Below are 25,351 nucleotides of genomic sequence, written 5' to 3'. Positions count from 1 at the left end.
ACAGGCGTGAGCCACCATGCTCAGCTGGGCCTCAGAATCATAAAAATTAAAGATTAAATAAAAATTTTAAAATCAAAAAATGTCCAATAAAGGTTATTGAGATCTGGGACATTTAAAAATATTTGATAATTCATTTAAAATAAACAATAAACCCATTACATGTTGCATTAGTTTCCTGAGGATCCCGTCACAAATTACTACAAATGTGATGGCTTGAAACAGCAGAAATTTTTTCTCTCAGAGCTATAGAGTCAAGAAGTCTGCAAGTAAGGTATTGCCAAGGTTGATTCCTTCTGGAAGCTCTGAAGGAGAAGGTGTTCCAAGCCATTCTCCTAGTGTCCCATAGCAATGGGCAATCCTTGGTGTTCCTTGACTTGTGAACATATCATTCCAGTCTGTATCTTTGTCTTCAGTATGCCATTCCCCTCCCCCCACCCTGCCCCTGTGTCTTTGTGTCTGTGCATCTCAAATCTTCCCTCCTCTTATAAGGTGTATTAGTCCATGTTCATACTGCTATGAAGAAATACCCAAGACAGGGTAATTTACAAAGAAAAATAAGTTAAATGGATTGACAGTTCCACATGGCTGGGGAGGCCTCACAATCATGGTGGAAGGTGAAGGCAGAGCAAAAGCACGTCTTACATGGCAGCAGGCAAGAAAGCGTGTTCAAGGGAACTGCCCTTTATAAAACCATGAGATCTCATGTAGCTAACTACCTGTTATAAAACATGAACAATGTTTATAAACATGAATAATGCATTATACGTGCATTATATGTTTATAAACACAAATACTGTTTTATGGGAAACACAAATGAATGGGAAAAACCCACCCCCATGATTCAATTACCTCCCACCAGGTCCCTTCCATGACATGTGGGGATTATGGGAACTACAATTCAAGATGATATTTGGGTGGAGACACAGCCAAACCAAACCATAAGGATAAGAGTCTTTAGATTTAGGGCCCACCCTAAGTCCCAGCATGACCTCATCTTGAGGTCCTTAACTTAATTACATCTGCAAAAGCCCTATTTCCAAATAAAATCATATTCACAGGGGTGGAGGGGTTGAAACTTGGACATGTATTTTTTAGGGGGACACAATTCAACTCACTGCACACATTTACATAAATAACACATCTTTTAATAAAAATATTTTCCAAATAAAAATTTAGCAAGAAGAGTGACCTTATTTTTGTAAATATTTCATATCTAGATTTAAGGAAGAAGCTGGGTGCTCATTTCCTTTGATATTCAATCTGTTATGCTGTTTTGGTTGAAATATATAATGAAAACCCAGCTTCACACAGATCATTACATACCCTCTGAAAGGGTTTCAAGAGGCCTCTGGGGGTCTTCAGAGCAACACTTGAGAACCACTGCTCTAAAGCATATACTCCATAAATATATGTAAAGTGGAATTTCCAGGCTGTGGCTATATATTCCAGGCTATACATATATACACACACACACTGTATATAGGTGTGTGTGTTCTGTGTATACATATATTCTCCTTTATTAGATAATGGCACATTGTTTTCCAACTTAATTAACCAATTTACTTTTTCACTAGCAGTGTATAAGAGGTTTTGTGGCTCTATAAGTCGACCAATATCTGTTATTGTTACACTTAAAATTTTTGCCTATCTAGTGGTATGTAATGTATTGCATTGTGATTTTAATCTTATTCATTCATCCTTTTTTGTCTGTTTGTTTGTATTGCCATTTTATGTATGAAGAAACTGAGGTTTATTTAGAAGACCAATGTTACTTGTCCCAGGTCACAGAATTAGTAAATAGAGCCCATGTTTTCTATTTTCGAATTCAGATTTCTTCCCACTCACCAACACAAATAACGCTTCGGTTTCTGGCCCATTTCTCAGGAAGGCTCAACCTCGCCCAGATCCTCTCCCAATAACTAAGAATCTTGACTTCAAATCTTCTCCCCTCATTTCCCCACTGTGGAGGCTTTGGGCACTTCAGGTGGCTGGAGGACTGCACAGCAGTGCTGCATCTCCCTCCCTTCATACCCCACTACTCACCCACCCCCACTCTCACTCTCTCACTTCCCTGTCTTGACTGCTTGCTACCTGCTTCTATTTCCTTTTCATAAAACCCTCTACTCATCTTCTGCTGACTAGACCCTCGTCTAATCATTTAAAAAGGAATATCTAATTCGTGTGTATAATGCAAGAGAAAATGTATAATGCACTGTAAGAATCATCACCTGTTAGCTGCTATTATTATTACCTATTAATACTATTATTTTTTAAGCACTTCAACACAAACCAGTGGTGTGGTCATAGGCAGTTACTCAATGTTTTTGATCCTCAATTTTCTCATCAGTGAAAAGACATAATAATACCTACCTTATGAGGTTGTTTGAAGGATGGAATGACATAATATATGTAATGTGCTCAGCACAGTGCTTGATGATAAGGCATGCTCAAAGACGTTTAATTTACTTAACAAAAGTTCATCTAGTGCTTGCTATGTACCAACCACTTCTAGGTACTTTTTCCAAATATTGGTACTTTGTAATAATTCTCTATGGTAGGTGTTATTATCTCCATTCTACAGATACAGACTGAGGCAGAGAATTTAAGCAAGTGGCCGGACGTCACACAGCCAGTACGTGGCAAAGCAGGGATTAAGCACTCCTGCAGTCTGCTCTTAGAATTCGGGCTCCTTGCCCAGCTGCTTCCCCCAAATATTTATTATTACTTATGAGAAAACTGCAAATTGCAAAGCGCTCTACCACCAAAGATTAGCACCCTAGGGCAAAATGAGCCCTTTACCACTCCGTAGATGCACCCCAGCGCTAAGTTCCCAGCGGAGGTTGCAGTGAGCGTAGATCGCGCCACTGCACTCCAGCCTGGGTGACAGGACGAGACTCTTGTCTCAAAAAAAAAAAAAAAGCCAGTGATTGGAGCGTAATTACCCTCGCCAACCGCCTGTAACCACGGCGGCCGCCACGCCCCGTTTCCTGGCCTCGCCCCTCTCCGCCCACGACTCTGGCCCCGCCCCTCGTCTCAGGCTGCGACGGAGGCAGAGCCAACGCCTCGCGGGCTTCCACGTACGCACTCCAACGCCTGCCCCCGGAGGAGAACACATCCGGGTCACGGGAGCCGGTGTCTCAGGCTCCGCCCCTTCCCCCCCACCAAGGCTAATCCCCACTTCCGACCCTCTCAGGCCTTTTCGTCTTGTCTTTCACCTCCCCAGGTGCGCCCTACTGCGCCCCTCACAGGAATCCGGAGGGTCGCTCTGATCCGGAATCTCCCACAGGCGTGAACCTGCTCTGCTGTGTATCTTTGCGGGGCGGCCTTCGCTGAGGCCTGCCGCGCGCGGTGAGTCCGCGCAGACCTGACCCTGCGTCTCACAGCTCGGTTGAGGCCGCCGCCGCCTTCTCGGGATGCCGCGGCCGGGGTCCGCGCAGCGCTGGGCGGCCGTCGCGGGCCGTTGGGGGTGCAGGCTGCTCGCACTGCTGCTACTGGTGCCTGGACCCGGCGGCGCCTCTGAGATCACCTTCGAGCTTCCTGACAACGCCAAGCAGTGCTTCTACGAGGACATCGCTCAGGGCACCAAGTGCACCCTGGAGTTCCAGGTATCAGGGGCCTAGCAGTCCCTGGGCCCCAACTCGCGGCTCCAGGATTGGGGGTGTAACTTGAGGGATGGCACTTTCCTGTCCGTGTTTCCCCGTTCTTAGGCTAATTCAAAAATCGCTTCCAGGTAGCTGATGCCCAGCATTTGACTTTACTCTAATAAACCTTGGGTGAGAGATGTTAAGACGGGTTGTTAAAATATATGAATTCCAGAAATGCTCCCTTTAGCATGTCTTTCCAGTCTCATTTTTAAGGCCTATTGAACTTTCTTCCTTAAAAGATTCCCTTAAAGAAAATCATTTATACTCTATAGTACCCAGTGTCAACCCTCTACTCTCTAATCCACACCTCCAATTTAATTGGATTTGAAGTGCTACCAATGTCTAACTTCATTGCTTTTCAGTTTTACCAATATTAGGACTGTTGGTTAATGCGGTCCCTGTCGTTGGAAGAGCTCCATTACAGGTTGAACGGCCATTTGCCAAGGGAGTTGTAGAAAGAATTGCTATGATAAATGAGAGGCCCCTTCTGATCTTTGGGATTATATAAAAAAGAAACTTTAACAGAATGTGGTTTCTTCGGTTGGTTAGAACAGTCTTTACTGACTTTCAATTTTGGTGGGTAGGCGCATTTAACATTTGAGTAGCTATTGAATACTAGGTGCCAGTGATACAGAAGTGGTCGAAACAGATAGGGTCACTGCCATCATTCATGATTCCCCTCTCACCCTGCTTTTCTTAACTGGTATCTGCTCATTCATCAGAACTGTGCCTTAAGAGTAGTAAGTAGGATCCATGAAGGAAGGCTTCCTTTGGAAAATTATTTTAAGCTGAACTTTAAAGGATGAGCTATGAACACCTTGGTAAGGGAGGAGGGGGAACAGCCTGTGGTAGTAGTGAACACTGAGAATTTCAGGGACATAGACAGAGGTCCAGTATGGTTGGGAATAAGGAGCCAGAGCAAGGGGGTCAGCAGGGGCAGGCCAGATAGTGTCTTGCTGACCATGTTAAGGATTTGTTTTTCCTGAAAGTATAGGAAGCCATCAGAGGGTTATAAGCAGTTCAGTGATATGACGAGAATATTCTTGGTAGCTGCATTAATAATAACTTGTGCAGATAGAGAAGTGGTGGTAAGATGTTGCAGAGTGGATGTGGAAGGCTGATTAGGAGGTTATTGTGGCGGTCTAGACAAGAAATGATAGTGGCTTGGAGTAGAGTGGTAGCAGTGGGGTAAATGAAAAGTGAAAGGATTGGAGAGAAGGTAGTAGGTAGAATCAACAGGACTTGGTGATGATTTGGCTATAGTGGGTCAGGGAGGGGAGGCCAAGGATGACCCCTTAGGCTTACTTACCTTCATGGATTAGCACCAGGGGACAGAAAAGAAGATAGCAGGAATCGTGATAAAAAGTATAAGCCGACGTTTTCTCAATTTAATAAACATTTCCTGGATTTTTGTGTATGCAGACTCAGTGATTAGTGCTAAGGATACTACTACAATGGCTAACAAATTAGCGTCTGTTATGTGTAGACAGTATGTTAAGCATTTCAGGTATGTTCTCAGGAAAACCCAATATGAAATTGTTATAGCTCTTACTCCTTTTTTAGGGATGAAACTGAGGTTTAGATAGGCTAAGATCCAAGGGCATAAAACTTAGAAGTAGCTAAATCAGTAATGCAGTCCCAAGTTAAATTCTTAACCACTTTATTATACTACCTCCCAGAGACTGACTTTGACCTCAGAGAGCTTACATAGACATATATAGTCATAAAATGTTAAATACAACAATAAAGGTACACACTAGGTATAGTGCTGGCAGGAGACAGAAGGATCATCAGGGGACATTTAGCTGAGGAGCTGATGTTAGAGCGGAGTCTTCAAGATAAGTAGCCATTGCTCTACAAGGCGGCAGAGGAGAGAAGAAGGGGCCCTAGGCGGATATGTTCATGACAGTTCCAGCAGGCCTGAAATTAGCCTGAGCTATATTGCTAACATTTGTGCATGGCATTGAAATACACTGAATAATAATAGTTTTGTGACTATAGTTATATGTATTAATAGTCACAAAACTATTATTATTAGCTTTAATATAAAGCTATTATAATAGCTTTGTGACTGTGAGTCCAAGGGCTTTGGGGGCAGTTTGTACCAGTTTGTCAACATTATTTATTGATAACAGTGAGATTGATGATTTGCTGCTGGTCTTGGTGAGACCACACCCCCAACCCAGAGCTCTGTTGTTGAGACTAGCTGCATAGCAGGAATATGCCTATGTGACCAGCAAAATATTTAAAAATGCAATCAAGACTCCATTTTGGGTTCCTTGGTTCCAGGGTGTTTTCTTTGCACACTTGGGTGGTTCCAGATCTGAGAGAGTATATGTCTGGCCACAGACCTAACAAAAGGAAGACAAAAGAGCCCACACCTGATGTTTTCAGATCTCTTGCTGTGAGACAGCCTTTGGCCGTGATGTTTTATATTCTTTTCCTTTTGGGACTCTTTTCAGTCCCAAGTTAAATTCTTAACCAGTTTATTATACTACCTCCCAGAGACTGACTCTGACCTCAGAGAGCTTACATAGACATATATAGTCATATAATGTTACAAACTGTAGATTTATAACATTATAACCTACAGTAATAAACTGTAGATTTGCAAACACTGTCATTTTGATCCCTGTGATTCTTCTTTAGCAAAGCCTATTGAACTGCACTGTCAGTGCAGATGTAAAACAAAGACTTGTTCAGAGAATTTCTGGTAGTCTGGTATTTTAGGAACATAGAACGAGTAAGGGTGTGAATAAAAGAGGTTCTGAAGCTACCTGGGAGGAAGAACAGGTGAATAGTATACCATTGTTAACAGGTTTAGATTTTTCTGCAGGCCACAGGTATTTATCAAAAAGTTTTTAAGTGATTGCTCAATGGGAAATGAGGAAAGATGGGGAGATTGGCACCCCTTCTTCCCAGGAGACATTCGGCATCATGTTAGGAGAAGGGCAGCTACCTGCATCTAGTAGGTAGAGACCAGGTATGCTGCTTAACGTGTCACAGTGCACAGGACCGTACAGCCTCCTACAACACAGAATTATTCAGCTCAAAATGGGAATAATGCCGAGGTTGAGAAACCCTGAGTTCGAGGGAGAAGATATTGGGTAGTGGGAAGACCTTTTAGGAAGTTGTGGCAATAGTCCTGTCTGGATTGTGGTTTAGGAATGCGATGAATTTGAGAGGGGCAAAAAGATTGAGAGATTTGTGTGATCATATGGATAGATAGGGACACTTAGTTTGGGACGATCCTCAGTTTCAATAGTAGGTGATTGGACAGGTTTAAAGGGATACTATTAAGTGAAATTACTTGTTTTAAGTTTGATGGAAGAGAAGTGGGGTGAAGATAAGTTCTGGTGCTATTCGGTTTGTATGTATGTGTTTGATTATTCAGAATACAATGGTCAAGTATGTATAATTCAGTATAGCAAAACGAAGTTATTATTTTCACCCGGAGAAAAAGTTACTGACTTTTTGGTGAGGATGGGGATGGGTAAATCCCCAATTGATAAAACACTTTTATATCAAAACATTTTATTTGTATATTAACATTTACATATTTTTACAGTTTTATAAGTGCATAATTATTTTCATTTGATTATCAAAATGATCTGTAACATAGTTCATTAGTCATCTTCTCTCTTAAGTGAGGAAAGGTCACACAGGTCACAGATCCTTCTTTTAAATCCAAAGTTTGACCTAGAATGTCAGTATGCTAACCAAGAGAGTTCAAGGTTGAAAATAATAATCTTGTGCTACCCAATCACATGGTGGTTTGGGAACCCTTCATTCAATCCAGTGTCTCTTCCTCATCATCTCTTTCACAAGTGTATACGTTCACTCTGTTCACCTCTCTCCACTCCCTCTTTCTTCCTACTCAGTTCTTTCTCATGTAAGGAAGCCTTTCTCTTTAATCCTTTCCCCCTTTTGTCTCTTAAAATACTTATCCAGTTACCGCAGGAAAAATCTCTCCCTCCTCTGTACAACCCAAATGGCTGGAATTGTAACTGATTAAGCATAAGCCCTTGAAAGTAGTTCCACAGTTCTGTTCAGACCCATATCACCTACCTCCAGGCTTCCATTCAGTATGTTTGCCATTAAGTACTGGCTTTCTAGATAAACAGACTTCTTGTCCTTCATGTTATTTTGTTTTTGCTTTAATCACAAGAGTTTCAACAATATTTTGTTTAATCAGTTATGTGTCTCTCCTGAAAACAAGGTTGTAAATGATTATATACTTTTAGAATAGCCCACTCCATTACTCAACTTATAGTGTAGTTCAAAACAAAATGTATATCAAATTCCATATAACTGACTATAAAAGAACTTAATAAACGCAATCTATTTGTAATTTGGCAGTAAAATGAGCTTAAGTTCTATGATAGAAGTATGAATGGGGTGTAATCCTAAGGATTGGCCTACCTTGTTACTTCACTGTGTGTGTGCTTGGATGATGCTAATAGGAAAGTGGGTTAGAAAATTTTCAGAAGGAAAATATTGCAGGCAGTAAGCTTAGAGGTTAAGAATATGACTTTGGAGTTCAGGTTCTGCCTTTCCCACTTAACTTAGATGAATAGTCTTGAATAGGTCGCTTATTTAACATCAGTTTTTCAGTCTGTCAAATGGAAGGAAAAAAGTATATTGTAGGGTTGCTGGGAGAATTAAGGGATCTAATAGATCTACATTAATTAGCACAGTTGTCTGTCTAGTTCAAAGCGAATAAAAGTTGGAGGAAACTTGTTCAGTTTCTGTAAAGTTTAGTTGAAGTAGAATCTCCCAAGTTCCATCCACTGGTGAAAATTAAAAAATGTAAAATTGTCAGTGATAGTAAAAGTCCTTTGCCCGTTACCTTATTGTCATTTTCATAGGAAATCTGATTAAATCTGATTAATTTTTCAAACTTTTCACAGTGATTCTTTTTTTTTTTAATCTCTTACAGGTGATTACTGGTGGTCACTATGATGTGGATTGTCGATTAGAAGATCCTGATGGTAAAGTGTTATACAAAGAGATGAAGAAACAGTATGATAGTTTTACCTTCACAGCCTCCAAAAATGGGACATACAAATTTTGCTTCAGCAATGAATTTTCTACTTTCACACATAAAACTGTATATTTTGATTTTCAAGTTGGAGAAGACCCACCTTTGTTTCCTAGTGAGAACCGAGTCAGTGCTCTTACCCAGGTAAATAAAAAAATCAGCAATATAATGTTGGTATATTTAAAAGGAGGAAAAAAGCATACTTTAATATCATGCACTAACTGATGAGCATGGAATTTTGAGACTGACAGTCTTCAAAATCTATCTTAATTCTTACATGTAGGCATTTCACAGAGAACTTCAGACTTTTATAGTGAAAAATAATGTTGAAAGATTTTATGAACTTTTAATTGTAAAGAGAAAGAAGCATTAAAATAAGGAGGAAGATCACTAAGGTAGAAACATAGTGGTAAAAGAAGTTTGGGACGGCTGAGTAGTGTTCCAATCTTCTGAAGCATTTTCTTTAATCCCTAAAGGAATGTTGCTATCATACTCAGGAGGCTGGTGTAACTGGAAGCAGAATGATGCCTAAATTAGTAGATAAATAATACCATATGATAGCCTTTATACCATTACTTAGTGTTACTCAAGCTGCTGTAACAGTAACTTGTGCTGTAACTTTAGGTGAAATATTGAAGATTAATGGTAAGTCATCTCACAAAAATAGTTACAAAAGCTAAATTCAGATTTATTTTGGAGAAATAGAGAAAGCGTAAAAAATTTAAACTCAGTGAACAGCTATTGTTAGGTTGATGAGGACTGTTTTATTTCTAGTTCAAATACGGCAAAATCCAAAATGCTTCAAAATCCAAAACTTTTTTTTAGTTCCAACCTGATGACACAGGTGGAAGATTGTACATCTGATCTCATGACACATTATTGAAAATATCATATACAGTTGCCTTAAGGCTGCATGTATAAGGCATATATGAAACATAAATGAATTTCATGTCTAGACCTGGGTTCCATCACAAAGATATCTCATTATGTATATGTAGACATTCCAAAATCATAAAAAATCTGAAATTCAAAGCACTACTGGTCCCAAACATTTTGGATAAGGGATACTCAACCTGTATGGGCTTAGATCATATCTAACAGTTACTCAATTAGGCATGAAAAAGAATTATTTACCACTTATTTGTTAAAATCTTAAACTGGTATTTTAGTGTTCCCAGGTTCTATTTAGTCTCTTGGCCTAAGTCATGGTGAAAGAAACAGCTTTAAGAATGTGTAAAAGCCTTAATTCATAAACCTGTTGTTAGAATTAGCAAGATATATTCAAATACTCTTAATTTTAGAAATGTTCTCTTTATTTTAAGGTCTTGTGTCAAGGACACCTTGCTTTGTAAAATGATATTTCTTTGGGGCCATTACCTTAACCTGTATCCATTCCTTCATGAATTTTAACTTGTATAAGGTGGCTTGTTCTAAAAACCTAAGTGGGTAAATATAAGAAATGAATGGTAATAAAGCAGTTAGTATCATACCCGTCTTTATCCATGCTACATTTTTTATTTTTCTCAGTCTTATTTTTCTTTCAAAAAGATAATGTATCATATAATAGGGATAGTTATAAAGCAACTTTTCATACTTTAAAATTGAAAATTACCAGCTAGTAAGTTCAGAACAAAATTACCAGCTAGTAATGCAGAATAAATGATAAGAGTTTTACTCTCACCATTTTTTACCTGTTGATAAAATGATGGATTTAGAGTAGGCAGTGATCACCAGTCACTACTAAAACCATTAAGTAAAAGGCTGATGGGGAACTTTATACTGAGTGGATCAGACTGAATGATCATTCACAAATGGAGAGCTAACTAGACATTATGTGCCTTATGATAATATGCAGTAAGAAGTACACAACACTGACTACCAGACATTCCCACTCAGAACATTGCACCTGAATTCCATCAAGTCTCTAGCTCCAAATGCCAGTTGACAAGAAATACAGAGGATAAAGGAATAACATGGGAATGCAATCAACAAAATCCAGGAAGTGGGAAATGCCACAGGATAGGGGTAGATGGCAAGGAAAAAAGAAAAAACAAGGAAGAAAGCCTAAAGATTAACGAAGACTTATATCAGCCAAATGATTGTGTTAACCTTACTTGGATTCTTATTTGAAAACCAATTTTGAAACAATAGGGGAAATTTGAACACTATTTCCTGACTTTAAGGAACTGTTTTAAATTATTTCATGTGTTATAATACTATTGGGGTTATGTTTTTAAAAAGTGTTATCTTTTAGAAATAAAGTATAAAAGTATTTGTAGCTGAAGTGATAAAATATCTGAGATTTGCTTTAAAAATAATCGGGGAAAATACGTGGGGAATGTAGATGAAGCAAGATTAGCCATGTGTTAATCTTTATTGACATGGTGGGGGTTCATTGTACTTTTCTCAATACTTTTGAATATGTATGGAAGTTTTCACTGTAAAAGTTTTTTAAAAATCACATATCAGGCCAGGCGTGGTGGTTTACGCCTGTAATCCCAGCACTTTGGGAGGCCGAGGTGGGTGGATCACGAGGTCAGTAGTTCGAGACCAGCCTGACTAACATGGTAAAACCCCGTTTCTACTAAAAATACAAAAATTAGTTGGGTGTGGTGGAGTGCACCTGTAATCCCAGCTACTCAGGAGGCTGAGGCAGGAGAATCGCTTGAACCTGGGAGGTGGAAGTTGCAGTGAGCCAAGATCGCGCCATTGCACTCCAGCCTGGGTGACAGAGCGAGACTGCATCTCAAAAAAAAAAAAAAAAAGTCACATCTCAAAAGTTGTAGAATGCATGTAATTTAATTTCTGTGATTTTTTCTAATCCAGTAGTTCTTAACCCATACCCCATGGACAGGCTTGAAGGAGTTCCTAAACATTCTGCATTTGTGTCAACTCCTTGCCTTTATGTGTACTTTCCAGGTGAAGAATCCTTGGGCAATATGCCATTTTGAAAATACAGAGAAAGCGAAGAAATGCTAGAAGCACATCTCTCTGTAGCTCCTCATCACAAATTAGGAGTCATTTTAGCACAGTTTTGCAAATTTTTCTTTCCTAGGGGCCCGAACAAAGCAAGGACAACAAAAATATTTGACTCTTCTAATAGGTTAATGCACTTTGTTGGCCTCATAATTTCTTACATTTTTTAAAAGCACTTTTAATAGAATATTTTAATAATTATTCCTTTCATACTTACTGTGGCAGAACTTTATTAAACATTATTTTCTACTTTCTGTATTCCTTAACTAAAATTAAAACAAACTTAGATTTGTTTTTAAAACTGTTAATACAGGCTTGTTGCATAAAATATTAATAAAACATATTTTACCAGTAGGATTAAGTTTGTAGCAGTAGAAAAATATTAAACCATGGTATACAAAAAAACTAGTCATTTAACCTTTCTCAAAACAGATGGTATAATAAATGTATAAAAAGGCAAGCTGTTATCAGCTAAAGGCTCACAAATTGATTACACAGTGAAACTGAAACTTGCATCCTGTTGGGAACATACATATTGGTTTAGTTGATTGGCATGAGGGAAAAGACTGATTTAACAAATAGATAAATGTAAAAAAAAAAGTCATTCCTATTCTGATACATCCCTTTCGGATTTAAAAGTTACTAATGAATTTGATGTTGTGGCTGTTTTAAACATAGTTCAAAGAACTTTGACTAATTCAGCTTTTTTTTGTACTGTGCTTTGTTTATTTTTATAGATATTTGGGCTTTGACTTATATTCTCATTATTGCTGAGCTCACTGCCATTCTCTTCCTCCTAATTCTTCTTTAAAGAACTTGGGCTGGAAATTCTGTAGTCACCAACCTTAGCTGATAAGTATTTCTGCTATTGTTAGTTTAGTGTTCCATCTGCCCCCTTACTGATGCCATGGCTGTGACATCTCAGTTGGGGAGAACAACTGCTTCATAAGATCTCTAGCCTTAACAGTTGTCCCAGTGAAAATGAGCAGGGGAGTTTCATGCGAGGACAACTGGCATAAATGTATGAATGAATGCCATTTTAGTAGCATGTTAGTCAAAAGAGGAATTGAGATCAAATTGAAAGAAAAGCTGAATATGATAGATGAAGTCTACAGAAAGTATCACACATACTGACTGAAAATATTTCTCTGCAGATGGAATCCGCCTGTGTTTCAATTCACGAAGCTCTGAAGTCTGTCATCGATTATCAGACTCATTTCCGTTTAAGAGAAGCTCAAGGCCGAAGCCGAGCAGAGGATCTAAATACAAGAGTGGCCTATTGGTCAGTAGGAGAAGCCCTCATTCTTCTGGTGGTTAGCATAGGGCAGGTATTTCTTTTGAAAAGCTTTTTCTCAGATAAAAGAACCACCACAACTCGTGTTGGATCATAACTACGTTTTGAGAATTGATGCACCATTGCCACTGTAATATTGCTGTCCTCTAATTAATTTTAGGTACTGAAGAACTTAATATTGGCAACATTTTTAAATCCTTACTCATACACTTGTTGGGAGGGATGTACAATGCATATTCCCAAACTGTGGAAAGGACACCTTTTTTTATTTGTAAAGGTGGAAAAACTTTGGAACTCATTTTGGGCTATTCATGTTAAATATTCAACACCAATGATCTACTCTGTTCTTGGTTGTTTATATCTACTCTTCGCACACTAAACTTTGGTATTTTGATTCCTTTTAACCATTTAAGACTGCTTTTCTTATAGGTAGGCGATATTTTAAAAACCTTAGATTTAATGTCTACATGTGTTAGGGAGGAAGAAAATTTGCCTTTTAATTGTTAATAAGAAAACCAAATGTGATGAACTGTACCCCAAGCCCTATTCTGCACTGTTCAATTTTATGGAGGAAAAATAAATCTACCATAGGAATGTTAGTTAATATTGATACATAATGGTAAAATTTATTTCTCACTAGCTTAGAAAATGTCACTTTTGTTTTTGGGGTTTATGATTTATAACCAGCTATGCTATTTTTTCATAAAGGCATTTGTAGCACAAAGAAAACAGTAGTTTCAGTAGCATAAAAGAGTTTATACAGGCCTTAAATATCAGACTGTTTGTAACAGGTAGAAATATTACAGAATAATTTAAGACACTACAATGGGGGCAAATGCAATAGGAAAATTTTTAGTGAGTTACCCGTACTCATTACATTTTCAGTGCTTTTACAAGGAAAAAAGGTGATATGTTTAATTTTAACATTTTAATTGGCTGGCTCTTGCCCTTATATGACTTTAATGTCTGAGTCATTCCCAGCTTAAATTAACAATTGTTAGTATTAGTCTCACACATAAGTGCCATACATTTTATCCTCATGGGTGTGATGCACTGAAAAGTTAGTTGCTCTCCTTTTTTCTTTTTTTTGTCTTGCATATTTTATTTCTGTAGTTTCTGGTTAGCTACCCTAAAGTGACTGAAAAATTTAGAATGCTATGTGTTTCCTATTTGGTAATCTTCATTGACTTTTCTTTATTTAATGAGTATTAAATAGTGCGTATTCTGTAGACTATAGGGTTTACATTGTGTTTGCATCTTATAACTTGTAGAGATTGAGCTGATTGAAATAAGATTTTGTTCCAAGTGTTATCTGATAGAATACAAGATGATTCAAAATTATATAGATATTTAAAGCTTTTCTGCTGTTTTTTTTTAATTGCAACTGCTTTTCTGCCATGCCTCTCTTCCCTACCCAAAAGTGATGAGTTCTGAACAAGACAAGACTGTAATATTGTAGAGACTTTGATATGTGATACCATAGAATACTGATTGGATAGCCGTCCTAGTCACTTACCAATACTGACTAGAAGTTAACTCTTAATTCTAAGCTATCTTAAAATGCATATATATACGTCTTGCATGGAAGAGCAAAACAAATTCAAGTTGTCATGCTTGATAATTTCAGATGCCGCAGTATAGCAAAGGGTGAACATGTTTTCAACCCTTTAATGTTTTACGATGTTTGAGGACCAGCTACTCCTTAATATTTATCAATGGATTAAGAAGTTTAAGATTTTGCGGATTTATCAATTTGGGTTTTTGTACTGAAGTTGTCTTGCGGCTTTGTAAGTGTCCCTTTATATTTAAATTTGAAAGGTTTAAGCACTGATGTTAATGTGATTGATCAGCATGGGCATATGTAAAATGTCCTTTTCTAGTTGCCTCTCTATGCTATTGTGTTCAGATACTTATACCATAATTAAACAGTAAGTTATAGACTTGCTGAGTTTGGCATAGATAGTGCACTCATTTAATCTGTGCCTCTCAAAACTTCAGAATATTAGCATATTACCACAAATAATTTTTGGTGAAACTATTGAGATATTAAAATTTTTGAAATCACTACTGTTACCTGTTATAGAAAATAGTGTGGGCTTAGTCTAGTCTCTGTGTAACTGGTTACATTTTGATGGTTGTCTATACTCAACTGGATATGTATATGTAAATTAGAAAATACATACGTATCCAGACATAAATGCTAAGTAACATTTTTTTTCTTCCTCCAACTACATAATTTGTAGCTCATCATTTTTCCTTAATCCTTTCCTAACTTGTTGCAGCAGTTTGAATTTCCCAAATATTTATGTTTGGACATAATGGCTCAGAATACATATTTGAACATCATAGTTGTATATATTTTTAAAGTAGAATAAATAATGGAAAGCAACTTGATATACAAGTTTATACTAAAATTTCAACTATGTGAAGATACATTTTAAGGTATTACTTTGCTAATAATCTACACATTCTTTTTTCTATTAAAGAAACAAATGGTTTGTGGTTCACAGCTTTCATCCAAGCTTGGTGATAATCAATTTTGAAAATACAGTGGACTGAAAAGCAAATTTATTCTTTCAAAGATTTCATTTAAATCTCTGTACTATGCATTTTTGTTTCAGTTTGTAAATGTGTAACATTTATAGTTGAATAGGACAAAGCAGGCCCTATGACTATTGTTTTCAAAACATTAAATTAATATATAAATAATTCAGAGGGGTTTTTCATTTACTTTTGAAAAGAAATTTCAACAGGATTGCACCTACCAATTTCTTGTAGAATAAAAAAAAAATCTTTCAACAAACTGACTTCACTTGTTTCTGTCAGGATTTAAATCTTTCTAAAGCTCCTTATAAACTTAAAGCCTGGAGTACAGTTCTGTAATGAGAGTGCTTATTTATATGGTATTTTATTAAAATATCTGAGGGACTGTCGAAGAAAGAAGGTGAAAGAGAAATACCACCTCTGTACTGCCTAATTTGTAACCTTCTCTTTGCATTCCTTACTGAAAGTTTGTGTAGGTGAAAAGCAGTTAAATCATCAGTTGCTCTAAAGAGTTCTTAATTTTTAAGTAAATTACCTTCAGTTTGTATATTACCCAGTTGTATCAATGTTTTTCTTAATAATGTAGTCAGAGGGGACAGTCTGGTTCCTGGGCACAATTCTCCAAAAACAACAGGGAAATAACTATAAATATAGGTTAACATTTATTGAATGCCTACCTTGTGCTAGGTGCTGTGCTGAGTATTTGTATTGACACATTTAATCTTTGCAATGATTCTATGAAATAAAGGTATTATTTCCATTTTACAGATGAGGAAACTGAGGAATAGAGGGGTTAAGAAATCTCATATCACACAGTATATTAGCAGAGTTTGAATATGAACCGTAGCAGTCTGGCTCCAGAGCCCTCTTTCTCAAGCACTATGCAATATTGCCTTACAAAAAACCAATTAAGGATAGATCTCTGAAGGCTTAGCTATCTTGATTTCACTACAGCTCAGTAGCGGTTCAGTGCTTTGGCTTTGGAGTCACAGCCAAGTTCAAGTCATGGTTGTGTGACTTTGGATTTTATTAACTATATATTTCTGTTTTCCATCTGCTGCTAAGGTGATGCCATCTGGTATAATGAGAATGAGATGTTTATTAAACACTGAGGATCAGTGCCTAGCATATACAAGCACTTAGTAATTATATTTTTATCATTAGTCTAATTCTGGTCTCTTGATCTTTGTTTAGTTCCTAAAGTCCTTACAATGGTTTCTATTCATGTGGCTCTTACATGAACAATACATGACATAAATATGATAGTGTTTGAATGTCTATCATGCACATAATGGTCTGCTAGAAATTTCGAAAATGAATAAAACCGGCTGGGCACGGTGGCTCATGCCTGTAATCCCAGCACTGTTAGAGGTCAAGGTGGGCAGATCACCTGAGGTTAGGCGTTCAGCCTGGCCAACATGGTGAAACCCTGTCTCTACTAAAAATACAAAAAATAGTGGGGCATGGTGGCGCATGCCTGTAATCTCAGCTACTTGGGAGGCTGAGACAGGAGAATCACTTGAACCCGGGAGGCGGAGGTTGAAGTGAGCCGAGACTGCACCGCTGCAGTCCAGCCTGGGCGACAGAGGGGACTCGGTCTCAAAAAAAAAAAATGAATAAGACAGTCTGACCTCCAGGAACATAACCTAGATGGTGTAGATAGGATAGCTGTATGAGCAACTAATGTTACACAGGTAATGAAGCAGAGTGGACTCTAAGGGTCTTAAGATATTTACAGGGTGCTAGAGGAAGAAGAGAATATATAGGTCCAAAGACTTATTTCTTAGGGAGTTTTACATCATCTCCCCACAGCGGAAGCCCTAGTTATGCGACTATGCCAGTAATTGAGTGGTTTAATCTCCAGTTTAGGGATATGGGTATTAACCAGTCCCTGTTGCTACAGATTGAAAGACATATTCTTTAATTTTGCTAACAATAAAGGTGATGTTTGATCTCCTGAGTAACTTCTCCATCTCAGGAGTTTCCAAATTCTGGAGGAAAATACAAGGATGTTATCCTATTTTTATCATTAGGAATCAGCTTCCTTGCTGAAATTTAGATACAAAAGTGACACTGGTCTGGCATACTCTGTTTTTAGTGCTGGATGATTCCTAATGATCACTACTATCTTGAAAAGGCAACAGCATAAGAATTTGATTAATAATGGTTCAAAGAACAAAGTCTACCCAGAATTTCATCATTCTTTTTGGTGTATTTCAGTTATTTTTATAGATATTTGTGTATTGTTTAAAGAAATTGGTATTGTACTGTCTATAACAAATTTTTACACTTTTACATTTGTGAAATCATATAGAAGAGAGCATTCAGCATGTACAATTTAATGAGAAATAAAGTTATAAAACAGATACTCATATACCCAATGCTCAGGTTAAGAAATGTACATTGCCAATACCTTAGAAAGCTCCTATGTATCCTTTCCTGGTCAGTTTCCTGAATCACCCCAAGAGAGAAAACCAATATTCTGCTTGTAATGCAAATAATCTTTTCTTTGTATTTTTACCAATTAAGTATACTAGTTCTCACACTTTTTAAAACATAATTTCTAAACCATCATAAAGTGATACTTTTGTAAATACAAAATCATGTACTTGAATGCATTGGCACTGTCAGTTTACTGTCAGCATTTCTAGATGTTTATGCATGTTTGCTCACTTTATGTGCTTAACTCTCCATCAACCAATGACAATTGATCAATATGGGATCAATATGGGACCACACTTCGAGTAGTACTGATGTCTACATTCCTTAAAAATTGTCTAAACAGGTAGAAGTAAACATTAATAAAATTTAATAAAGTATTAAATTCTATTTAATAAATAGAAATGTCACTTTTTTGTGACTTGCTGAACATTTAGTGCCATCCCTGATGATGTATATGGCTATAGTTTTGGTTACTGTGTTTATTATTAACATACCACGACTATGTATTTCTTCCATGAAGGCATTTGGATCATTCCTCCTTTTTTGCTATTTTGAACAAAGCCACTATAAACATTCTTGTATATATGTCAGGTTGTACATGTGTATGATCTCTTGAGAATACATCCAGCAATGGAATTGGTGGGTCATAGGATATGTATATCTTCAAATTAACTAGGTAATACCTAACTTTTCCAAAGTAATTAGTGCTTTCACCAGCAGCATTAAAACGTTCCACATTTGGTACTGTTAGACTTTAAAACTTTGGAAAATCTAGGCTTGTAATGGTACCTCGTTGCTTAATTTGCATTTCCATGAGGTTGATTATTTTTTCTACAAATTTATTTACCATTTGGATTTTCCCTTTTTGCAAAGTTGCTGTTTAAATCTTTTGCCCATTTTTAAAAATTTTATTGACTTTTTGGTTAATAAAATTCCTTCATATACTGAGACTACTTAATCATTTGGTTATAACTATTTCAAATATCTTCTCACAGTTATTTATCTTTCTGCTCCTAGTGAAATGTATCCATCTTTTTCTCTATTTTTTGGTGTTTTTGTGTCTTATTTAAAAAATACTTCCCTCTCCTTAGGTCATGAATATCTTCTGTACTGTGTTCTAAAATATGTGTAGCTTTGTCTTCCACTCAAATTGAATTTTGTTTTATGGGTTAGGTAGGTATCCAGGTCCTTTTTTTTTCCCTTGTTTCTTGAAAAGTCATCTTTCTCAGTTGGTTGAACATGCCATTTCTGTCATCTATGAAATGCTCATATTTACATGAGTCTATTTCTGGGCTCTCTTTTATTCCATTGATCAATTTGCCCATATATCAGTAACACACTGTCTTAACTACTAAAGCTTTTAGAAGTCTTGATATTTGGTAAAATAAGTCTTTTTATACCTTGTTCTTCAAGATTTTGGCTGTGATCAGTTCTTTGCACTTTTATACAAATTTTAGAATTTCAACAAAACAAAATTGTTAGGATTTTGATTGGGATTGTATTTTATCTGTGAACAAATTCTTTATAATAGTGCATTTGTTGGTGAGTTAATGTCTTTCCATTGTATCTTTGAATAAAGTCTTATAATTTTCTTCATAGAAATACTGCATACATATATTTTGTTAATCTTGTATCTTTTTGATGCTATCATAAATGATATCTTTTAAGTTTTTAATTTTTTGTTCATATGTGGGGATACTTTTTAAATTGCTTTTTCTATTCAACCTTGCAAAAATCTTTTTTAGAGTCTAGTAATTTATCTGTAGATTCTTTTGAACTTTCTGTAAGTAATGACAAATTTGTCTTTCTATTCTCCTTTTCTTTTTCTTGCCTAATTACATTTGCAGGGACCTCCAGTATAATGTTGAATAGGTCATGTGTAGGCATTCTTGTTTTGTTCCTGTTCTCTGGGAATGCTTTCAAAGTATTCTTTAAGCATTTTATGGTATTTTTATTAAATTTAGAAATTTCCCACCTATTGTTATTTGCTAAGAGTTTTATAATCATAAATGATATAAAATTTTGAATTTTCAAAAAGCTCTATTGAGAAAAATCATGATTTTTCTGCCTTTATTCTCTGAATGTAGTCAGTTACATGAATTGGATTCCTATTGTTAAGCCAACCTTCTCTTCCTAGGGTAAAAAAAACCTGGCCACGATGTGGTTTGACTGCTTTTAACAGCTGGATTTGTTTTAAAATTTTGGCTTAATATCAAGGCTGTTTTAGCTGTATAAAGTGAGTTGGAAACTGGCTTTCTTTTCTTGTTTTCTGGGAGAGCTTGTATATAACATTTACATTACTTCTTCCTTGAATGTTTATTAGAAATCATAGATGAAGTCTGTTTGGGGCCTGGTGTCTTCTTTATAGGATGCTGATTCAATTTCTTTTTATTAATAAGGTTCAGCTTTTCTGTTGTGTAATGTTGGTAGATTGCATATTCCTATGACTCTTTCCATTACGTCTACACTTTCAAATTTGTTAGCACTGTGTTTTTCCTGTACACTTAATGTGCCAGATCTGTAAGGATGGTACCCTTTGTATTGCTTATATTGTATCTGAGATTGTTTGTATCTTTTTTCCTTGACTAGTCTTGCCAGAGATTTATCATATTTATTGTTTTTGCTTTACAAAGAAGCCAATATTTTTGTTTTTCTTCTTTGTTATATTTTTCTCTATTTTATTGATTTCAACTTTTTCTTTTCTATGTTAATATGTCATATTATTGTAGTGGATGGTTAGCTCCTCAAATTTTCATCTTTCTATTCTGATTTACATATTTAAAGCTATAGATTTCCATACAAATGCTACTTTATCTCTTGCGTTAGTTTTCTATGCTGGGTAACAAATTACCGCAGGTTTACTGGTTTATAACAGCATAATTTTATTATCTCACAATTTCTTGGGGTTAAGAGTTTCAGCATGGCTTAACTGGGTCCTCTGTTTAGGGTCTCACAAGGCTGCAGTGAAGTCAGCTGAACTGCGTTGTCATCTGGAGCTCACAGTTCTCTTCTAAATTAATCAGATTGTTGATAAAACTTAGTTCCTTGAAGCTGTAGAACTGAGGTCCTCAGCTACTTAGGGCTGCTCTTTTATATAAGCAGTGTAACATGACATGCCTTTTTAAGGTCAGCAGAACTTCTGACTAGAATCTGTTTCAGAGAAGGCCAGAAAGAGTTCACTTGGTTAGGTCAGAGTCACCTGGGATAATCTCCCTTTCGATTAAGTCAGAGTCAACTAAATAGGCACCTTAATTGCATCTGCAAAATCCTTTCACTTTTGCCATATTCGCTTAGTAAATGTAACAGGTGTTGTCCACACAAAGGTATGGATATGGGGCTTGGGAAAGATTTCAGGAACCATCTTAGAATTCTGCCTACTACTAACTCCATTCTACAAGTCTCAATATCTAGCATTTTAGTTATTCACTAACTGCAAAGATTTTATTTCATTATCATTACTACTTTGATCCATAGATACTATTTGGAACTATAATTTCCAAACATGAATATTTAAGTTTTCCTTTATTGTTGATTTTTAACATAATTGAATTGTGATCAGAGGATATATTCTCTATATGATTTAAATTCTTTGAAATGTGTTAACAGTTGCTTTATGGCATAATAAGTGGCTGGTTTTTATAAATTTTAGGGTGCTTGAAAAGAAAGTTCTACAGTTATTTATGTTCATTAATCATTTTAGTCATGTTCATTAATTTTCAAGTCTTCAGTATCCTTAGTGATGATTTTTTTGTTTTTGGTATATATCTCTTGATTACTAAGAGAATTGTGTTAAAATGTAGCTAGCATGATTTTAGATGTGTTTGTGTGCTTCTTTCAATTTCTCTCTCTTTCTATTTTGTATTGGGCTACAAATGTATAATTGTTATATTTTCCAGGTTAATTGAAAGAAGCTTTATCATTACAAAATTATCTTTATTTCCACTAATAAATTTTGCCTTAAAATTAATTTTATTTGATATTAATGTAGCTATACCAGCTTTCGTTTGGCTAGCACTTGTGTCGTATATCATTTTCCACAGTTTTACTTTCAGCCTTTATGTATATTTAGTTTTTAGAGATGTCTCTTGTTTATATCATATTGTTGTTACTATTAGTATGTGTCCTATCTGTTCTATGTTCCTTTTTTTCTACTTTTTTTTTTTTTTTTGATAGTTCTGTTTTTGTTACTCCTTTTTTTCCTCTACCTTTTAGATTGGATGTTGTATATATTTCTGTTCATGGTTATTCTAGAAATTTCATTATGCATCTCTGACTTATCAACGCCTAAACTCGCCCTGACTTCTGGGCAGTGCAGTAGCCTTAGAACACTTTAATTCCATTTACTTTCCTCCCAGCTTATATATGTGGTTGTCACATATGTTGTATCTCTTTAAATGTAAGTTATTACTATTGTTTTATATAGTTAATATTGACTTAGATTTACCCACAAATTTGTCACCTTTCTTACTCTCCATTCTTTGCTGTGTCTTTGAGCTTCTATCTGGAGTAATTTTTCTTTTGCCTGAGTATATGTTTAGAATTTACTTTAGTGCAGGTCACCTGGTGGCACATTTACTTTGTTCTTGTTTTTTGAAATGTCGTTATTTTGCCTTCTTTTTGAAGGACTTTTTTTTTCCCCCCTTGAAATGGATGGTTATCTGGAAAGGTAAAGATAACTTTCCCTTGTATTCTGACTTCCACTGTTACTGGGAAGAAGTCACCTGTCAGTCTTTTGCTCCATTTAGACTAATCCATTTTTTTTTCCCTCTGGCTGCTTTCAGGATTTTCTCTTTGTAATTAAATTTTTTTTTTTTTGAGTTTCATTATGTTGTATATGAGGATTTTATTGTATTTTCCCACTTAGCCTTTGTTTGGCATCTTGGATCTGTGGGTTGATACGTCAGTTCTAGAAAATTCTCAACCATCATTGATTTGTTCAAATTTTGTTTAGAATCTTACATCTGTATCCATGAGAGACGTTGGTCTGTAGTTTTCTGTTTTTGTAATGTCTTTTGTCTGATTAGTATGATACTAATGCTGGCTTAATAGAATGATTTCAGAGGTATTCCCTCCTTTTGAATTTTTTTGAAGAGTATGTGTAGGATTGGTATTATTTCTTCCTTAAATGTTTTGGTAGAGTTCACCATTGAAGTCACCTGGACATGAAGTTTTCTTTGTGGGAACATTTTTCACTACACCTTAATTTCTTTGATAGATTTAGGGCTTTTAAAATAATCTGTTTCATCTTGACTCTTTGTCTTTTAAGGATTTTTTCCATTTCATATAAATTGTTGAATTTGCTGGCATGAAGTTGTTCATAATCTTTCCTTAGTAACCTTTTAACAACTGGAATGTCATGTCACCTCTCTCATTTCTAATATTGATAATTTGCATCTCCTCTCTTTTTTCTTGACTTATCTGGCTAGAAGTTTATTGATTTTGAACATCCTAGTAAACCATCTTTTGGTTTTATTTCTGGGGGAATAAAGTACCATCATCAAGCTTAGTAATCCTTCTTCTTACCTTCCTCCAGGATTTTGACTAGATGGGATTCTTTGTCTAATGAAGTGACCTAAACCTTCCTTTCTACAGAATTGAGCCGTTGATAGGCCTGTCTTTACTGGGTTGCTGCAGTTTTCCACTGACTAGGACTGTTAGCACTAAGAGGCATTCCAGTGAATTTCCTAGTTTCCAGATATAGCCTTCTTGTTTCCATTGTATAACAGAAACACAGTTTTCCTCTGATAACTGAAATTAGCTACCCTTGGCCAGTCCATTGAGCTGCTTTTCTGTTAGTTTAATGGCATGAGGAACCTCAAAAGGCCAGGGCCAGTCTCGGCTCCTAAATCATCAAAACATGATTCTTTTTCCTGAAGGAAGTGTTCTACTCTTAGACTCTAGAATTTCTAAACCCACCAAGCCCAACATTTTGGGATTGGGAAGCAAAAATTATTCATGTAGATTCTTAGGTATACTATTGAACAGAAACACTCCTTCCACCCTTTGGCTCTGAGACCTGTGCATCCTGGTAGTGGGGAGACAGCTCCATATATTGACTGCTTATTAAATTAATATACCACATTCTATAGGACACCACCCTACCTTTTCATGATGTTGCCTCCCAGATATCTCTGTAACCGAGCTCTCATTTTGCCACTAAGCTGTTCTATCAAGCTAGCTACTTTAGGAGATAAAGCATGTGTTAAAACCATTGAATTCACTTCCATTGCCATAAACTGTGTACCTGGTTGGAAGAAATGTTTTTGGGATTCCTATGCAATGGATAAAACCTTCAGAAATGTGAAGAATATTAGTGCCAGTGGAAACACTGCAGGCAGAGAATGCAGATTCATACCTTGAATGTGAATTATCTTTGTGAAGACAAAGTGCTACCTATTTCTTACGGAAATTGCCCAATGTAACCATCATGTTACCGGGTTGCCAGCAAGTCTCATTGAGAATAATGCCATATTAGGAACGCAGCCTTGGAAATGTAGTCACACTCCACATTGTTGCCAGGTTGGACACTCAGCAATGATAGTAGCCAAATAGTGTAGGTAAGGAGAAGACCATACTATTGAACCTCTGTCACTGCTTTGATAGCTACTTGGTACATGGGCCCATTAACCAAGCCCTGGGTTGGCTGGAGAAAAAGACTGACATCTACCAGACAATTCATCTTGTTCCCCTTATTACTGAAAATCTTCTGCAACTGATGCATCCTGTTAGGCACGTGGACATGAATATCTTCACATGCCCTCACCACGCCAAGAGGGTTATCTGTAAGTCTCACTGACAGATCTTCTACAAATTTTCCATTTTGTTCTTTCCAAGAACCTAAAAGCTGGACAATCCATTAGACACTGCCTGTAAGTCAGTATATTTATCAGTTTGTCATGTCATCCCCTCCTTTCTTGAATGTGAATAACCGGGTATGTCGCTAGAAATTGCCCACTAGAAAGATTCGCTGTCCCCATTAGCAATGCACGGATCTGAAATTGTCTCACTTCTTTACATATCTGTCCATCTCCCAGATTAGACTATAAAATCTCCATGAGAACTAGGAATGTGTCTCCTGTTCGCACAATATCCCTAATGTCTAGCACATAGAATACTCTAAACATATGTGGCGTAAGTGATTGATGCATTTTCTTGAACATTTGGAGAGAAAATGTTAAGCAATTAAACTTGTAACCAATTTAAGATTTGTTTTAGTACATGTGACCGTATTATGAAGAACAATGCAAAATTTGGAGCAATTTAAAAGAAGATGGAACAGTTCAAGTAAATTTGCCCATGACACTAGTGACTTCAGGCTCTTTTATGTATGCAACCTAAGTGATGAATAGGGAAGTACATGTTTATGGAATCTGTCATTGGTGGTATTTCATTGGGAAAATGTGAAAAGCT

At 36.4% G+C, this 25,351-nt stretch overlaps 1 protein-coding gene and 1 long non-coding RNA gene across 2 annotated transcripts; one reads left to right on the top strand and one right to left on the bottom strand.

Moving 5' to 3' along the window:
- The first annotated feature begins 3,023 nt into the window (after positions 1 to 3,023).
- Positions 3,024 to 15,758, top strand: TMED7 (transmembrane p24 trafficking protein 7). The gene is made up of 3 exons (XM_024246949.3): positions 3,024 to 3,605; positions 8,584 to 8,829; positions 12,816 to 15,758. Exons 1-3 carry the CDS (start codon positions 3,414 to 3,416, stop codon positions 13,050 to 13,052), a joined length of 675 nt encoding a protein of 224 aa, XP_024102717.1. The 5' UTR covers positions 3,024 to 3,413; the 3' UTR covers positions 13,053 to 15,758.
- LOC129059501 (uncharacterized) lies at positions 9,012 to 10,123 on the bottom strand. The gene is made up of 2 exons (XR_008525444.1): positions 10,063 to 10,123; positions 9,012 to 9,195 (listed from the first exon to the last, which is right to left on the bottom strand). It is a non-coding gene; the product is annotated as an uncharacterized LOC129059501 (long non-coding RNA).
- Positions 15,759 to 25,351: the final 9,593 nt, after the last annotated feature.

Source organism: Pongo abelii, chromosome 4 (genome assembly GCF_028885655.2).
Source record: "Pongo abelii isolate AG06213 chromosome 4, NHGRI_mPonAbe1-v2.0_pri, whole genome shotgun sequence".
In the NCBI taxonomy this organism is placed as follows: Eukaryota; Metazoa; Chordata; class Mammalia; order Primates; family Hominidae; genus Pongo; species Pongo abelii.
The sequence above is the reverse complement of the archived record's forward strand: the minus strand, read 5'-3'. Positions and strand labels throughout refer to the sequence as shown.

What these genes read in the sequence shown, in the direction of transcription:
- TMED7 (XM_024246949.3), top strand. Translation starts at nt 3,414, where the DNA reads ATGCCGCGGCCGGGGTCCGCGCAGCGCTGGGCGGCCGTCGCGGGCCGT. An exon ending in AGTGCACCCTGGAGTTCCAG is followed by an intron (nt 3,606 to 8,583) that starts GTATCAGGGGCC and finishes AATCTCTTACAG; the next exon opens with GTGATTACTGGTGGTCACTA. An exon ending in GAGTCAGTGCTCTTACCCAG is followed by an intron (nt 8,830 to 12,815) that starts GTAAATAAAAAA and finishes ATTTCTCTGCAG; the next exon opens with ATGGAATCCGCCTGTGTTTC.